Below are 5,000 nucleotides of genomic sequence, written 5' to 3'. Positions count from 1 at the left end.
TATTTATTTATTTATTTAAAATCTTTTTTGTCTCTTTTTGTCTCTGCCATTTCAAGTGTCTCCTTTTGTCTCTTTTGCTGCTGCTCGCAGCGCCTTAGTAGCAAAGACATCTGCAGGAACTTTTGACGTAAGCTGCTGCTGCTGTTGCTGCTGCTGCTGCTGCTGCTGTTGCTGCTGCTGCTGCTGCTGGTGCTGCTGTTGCTGCTGCTGGTGCTGCTGTTGCTGCTGCTGCCGGCGCTGCACCCGGTCCCCTGGGGTCCGTGCTGCTGCTGCTTCTGCTGCTGTTGCTGTGCTGCTGCTGCTGCTACAGCTGCTGCTGCTGCTGCTGCTGCTGCTGCTGCTTCTCAGCAACCCTACGAGGCTTTTATCCCTGAGGAGCCCTTCGAAGGCAAAGTGCGTGCTGCTGCACTGCAGCAACTGCAGCAACAGCAGCAGCAGAAACAGCAGCAACAGCAGCAACAGCGGCAACAGCAGCAACAGCAGCAGCAGCAGCAGCAGCAGCATGCACTCATGCAGTTCTGCATATATGGAGTATTTCTGGGAATGAAATAAATAAAAATGGAAAATAAAAGTCAAGTGTAAAGCTGCAAAAATAAAACACTATGGCTTTCATCTTTTTGCTGCTGCTGTGGGGTGCTGCTGCTGCTGCTGCTGCTGCTGCTGCTGCTGCTGCTGCTGCTGCTGCTGCAGAAGGAGAAGGAGACAGCGCCTGTGGTGTCTGTCCAGCCCATTGCTGCCTTTTTGAAGGAGCTGCAGCAGCAGCACCCCACAGCTGTTATAAACCAGCAGCAGCAAAGAGCAATTGAAAAAGCAAATGAAGCAAATAGAGCAGCAAACGCCAGCAGCAGCAGCAGCAGCAGCAGCGGCAAAGCCAAAGAAGTCCGAATGGTGAGCCAGCAGCAGCAGCCGCAGCAGCAGCAGCAGCAGCGGTAGCAGAGCAGCAGCAGCAAAAATGGCAGCAGCAGCAGCAGCTAAAGTCGCAGAAGCAGCAGACCAGCAGCACTTGAAGCAACGCGAGCCAGAGCTGCAGCAGCAGCAGCAGCAGCAGCAGCAGCAGTAGCTGCAGCTAAAGCAGCAGCAGCAGCAGTTGAAGCAGCCCGACGTGTTTCTGTGGGGTTTAGTGTCTCCTTTTGTCCCCTTTTTCTTTTTGTGTCTTTTTTGTCTTTTAATTTATATTTTAATTTATATTTTAATTTATATTTTAATTTATATTTTAATTTAATTTAATTTAATTTAATTTAAATTTAATTTAAATTTAATTTAATTTGCTTTTTGTCTTTTTTTATTTTCCAGAACTTGTCCACAGGAAGCTCCAGCGGGGAAGGTGTCTCCTTGGAGCTGCGGCGGAATTCCTCAGCAGCAGCAGCAGCAGCAGCAGCAGCAGCAGCAGCAGCAAACTCTCCTGCTGCAGCAGCAGCAGCAGCAGCAAACAGACAAGGCTCTTCCAAAAACCCCGAGGGACAATCGGAGACAGGATCTTTGCAGCATTTCTTTCAGGGACTTATGGCAAAAAGTAATTATTTATTATTTTATTTTTTTATTATTTAATTATTTAATTATTTAATTATTTATTTGTTTATTTGTTTATTTATTCATTAATTTAATTATTCATTAATTTAATTAATTATTTATTTATTTATTTATTTATTTAACTTTATTTATTTATTCAATTTATGTAATTTGTTTAATTTATTTAATTTGACTAATTCAGTGTAGTTAGTTTGTTTAATTAGTTTGGTTTATTAGACATCAATTTAATTGATTAAATCAATTTAATTTAATTAATCGAATCAATTAAATTTAATTCATTAAATCAATTCAATTTAATTAATTAAATCAATTTAATTTAATTAATCAAATTAATTTAATTAAATTAATTAAATCACTTCAATTTAACCAATTAAATCAATTTAGTTTAATCAAATGAATTTAATTTAGTTAATTAAATCACTTCAATTTAACTAATTAAATCAATTTAATTTAATTTGTTTATTTAATTGTATTGATTTAATTAATTAAATTAAATTAATTAATTCATTTACTTCATTTAAAAACTTTTTTTAATTTAATTTTTTGTTTTTGAAGAACTGAAGGTCTCCGTCTCCTTTGTCTCCTTTTTTCTTTTTTATTTTTTTGAGTTCTTTTAAAACCATCTCCTTTCTAAACGAAGTGCCAATTAAACAAAAATAATTAAATCAAATCAAATAAATAAATAAAACAAAATAAAATAAATAAAATAAAATAAATAAAATAAAATAAATAAAATAAAATAAAATAAATAAATAAAACTAAAAAGTGTCTCCTTTTGAAAAGTGTCTCCTCAGGCCGGGCCCGTCCCCCTCCAACTCCGCGGGAGCGTTTGAGGCCGAAGACTCCAGCGGAGGGAAATTAAAAAAAATAAAAAAAAATAAAATAAAATAAATAAAATAAATAAATAAAATAAATAAATAAAATAAATAAAATAAAATAAATAAAATAAAATAAAATAAATGAGTTTAATTGGTTGAATTAAATGCGTCAAGTTGGTTCAACTCCGTGGAGTTTATTTTATTTATTTATTTATTTATTTATTTATTTTATTTTTTATTTTTTATTTTAATTTCTTTTTTCTTTTTGTTCCTTCAAAACAATTTTCCTTTTCAAAACCACAAAGTGTCTCCTTTTTGCTGTCTCCTTTTTGCTTTTTATTTTCTTTTTTGTCTCCTTTTTATTTCGTTTTATTTTATTTTTGTCTCTTTTTATTTCATTTCTTGTCTCCTTTTATTTCATCTTTATCTTCTCTTTTATTTCATTTTTATTTTCTTTTTGTCTCTTTTTATTTCATTTTTGTCTCCTTTTATTTCATATTAATTATCTCATTGTCTCCTTTTGTTGCATTCTCTTTTTATTTCATTTTTTTGTCTCTTTTTAATTCTTTTTTGTCTCCTTTTTATTTCATTTTTACTATCTTATTGTCTCCTTTTTATTTCGTTTTATCATCTTTTTGTCTCCTTTTTATTTCATTTTTGTCTCCTTTTATTTCAGCTAGCTAAGTTGGCAGTAGCAAGCAAGTTGGGCAGCTAGCTAGCTAGCTGTTAAGCAGCTGGTCAAGTGGCTAGCTGGCTAGCTAGCTAGGTCACTCTTGAGCAGCTAGCTAGCTAGCTAGCTAGCTAGCTAGCTAGCTAGCTAGCTAGCTATGTAACGGCTAAGCCAGCTAGCTATCTAGCTGGCTAGCTAGCTTGGTAACTGCTAGGAGGCCAGCTAGCTAGCCGGCTAGCTAGGTCCCTGTTAAGCAGCAGCTAGCCAGCTAGCTATCTAGCTGCTGCTGGGCATTCCTAGCTAGCTAGCTGGCTAGCTAGCTAGCTAGCTAGCTAGCTAGCCAGCTAGCTAGCTAGCCAGCTGGGGACGGCCAAAAGGCGTTGCAGCTAAGGAGCCATTCAGCAGCAAATCTTGGCTAGCTAGCTAGCTAGCTAGCTGCCCAGTTAGCTAGCTAGCTAAATAACTAGCTAGCTAGCTAACTAACTAACTAGCTGGCTAACTAGCTGGCTAGCTAGCTACCTAACTGGCTAGCTAGCTAGCTAGCTAGCTAGCTAGCTCGGTGGCTAGCTGTCTCTGGTCCACTGGCGTGCTGCTTTGAAGCAGTTCAAGCAAAGGAATTTATTCTCCAAAGTCTCCGCGTGGCTAGCTGCCCCCGTGGGCCTCCATGTAGCTAGCTAGCTAGCTAGCTAGCCAGCTAGCTGGTTAGCTAGCTATAGCTAGCTAGCTAGCTGGCCAGCTAGCTGGTTAGCTAGCTGTAGCTAGCTAGCTAGCTGGCCAGCTGCCTGGCTAGCTGGCTGTGGGTGGCTAACTGGCTAGCTATAGGCAGCTAACTGGCCCAGCTAGCCATCTAGCTGGCTAGCTGGCTAGCTAGCTAGCTAGCCAGCTAGCTAGCCAACTAGCTTGCCTCCTCGGGAAGGGGACAAACAAATCGGAAAAGAGACAAAAAGAGAAAAGGAGACAAATAAAGAGAGACAAATAAATGGCAAAGAAAAGAAAAAAGAAAAAAAGAAAAAAGAGACTTTGAGGAGATAAAAAAGCAAAAAGAAACAAAGTGCCAAAAGGAGACAAAAAGAAATTAAAATTAAAATTAAAATTAAGAAAATAAAAAAGAAAATAAAATAAAATTAAATTAAAATAAAAATAAAAAGAAATGTCAAGAGGGAGATAGCGCTCAGGTGTCTCTCCAGCTTTTTCTTTTATTTTTTTTATTCTTTTATTTTTATTTTTATTTTTTATTTTTATTTTTTTATTTTATTTTTTTAATTTTATTTTTGTCTCCTTTTTAGACAAATTAAGTTGCCACTGTCTCCCTTTAGTGTTTCTTCAATTTTCTTTTTTAATTTTTTCTTTTTAATTTCTTTTTAATTTCTTTTTAATATTTTAATTTCTTTTTTTTGATTTAATTTTAATTTCTTTTTAATTTCTTTTTAATTTCTTTTTTCACTGTCTCCTTTGAGGCCCAAGTGTCTCCTTAAAGTTCATTTTATCAAATCCAATTTGTCTCCTTTTCCAGTTTGCTGCTGCTGCTTCCATTCTCCCGGGCCCTTCACGCTGCAGCAGCAACTGCAGCAGCAGCAGCAGCAGCAGCAACTGCAGCAGCAGCAACAGCAGCAGCAGCAGACTGGTCCACTGCGTGAATGAAAAGGATTTGTTTTGTTCGTGGTAGAATCCGTAGGCAATGGCGCAGCTGCTGCAGCAGCTGCAGCAGCTGCAGCAGCAGCTGCTGCTGCTGCAGCAACTGCTGCAGCAGCAGCAGCAGCAGCAGCAGGTTTGCAGGAACTTCATTCGTAGTAGAATCCGTAGGCAATGGCGCAGCAAAGAATGTCTTTGGCTGCAACAGCAACGGAGGCCCAGCAGCAGCTGCTGCAGCAGCAGCAACAGCAGCTGCTGCTGCTGCTGCAGCAGCAGCAGCAGCAGCAGCAGAGTTCATTCGTGGTAGAATCCGTAGGCAACGGCGCAGCAAAGAATGTCTTTTGCTGCAA

The 5,000-nt window shown here is 38.2% G+C and overlaps 1 protein-coding gene across 1 annotated transcript in view; it reads left to right on the top strand.

Moving 5' to 3' along the window:
* Nucleotides 1-933, top strand: part of ENH_00007500 (hypothetical protein, conserved) — a gene marked incomplete at both ends in the record, with an annotated part of 1,871 nt that extends 938 nt beyond the window's left edge. The window contains 2 exons of the mRNA XM_013578604.1: nucleotides 349-531; nucleotides 691-933. Of these exons, the coding sequence (XP_013434058.1) occupies nucleotides 349-531; nucleotides 691-933 (426 nt within the window). The remainder of the gene's footprint in view (nucleotides 1-348; nucleotides 532-690) is intronic.
* Nucleotides 934-5,000: the final 4,067 nt, after the last annotated feature.

The sequence above is a fragment of the Eimeria necatrix genome, genomic scaffold (assembly GCF_000499385.1).
Source record: "Eimeria necatrix Houghton genomic scaffold, Enh_scaff1212, whole genome shotgun sequence".
Classification (NCBI taxonomy): domain Eukaryota; phylum Apicomplexa; class Conoidasida; order Eucoccidiorida; family Eimeriidae; genus Eimeria; species Eimeria necatrix.
Note: the sequence above shows the minus strand (reverse complement) of the source record. Positions and strands in the feature narration are given on the sequence as shown.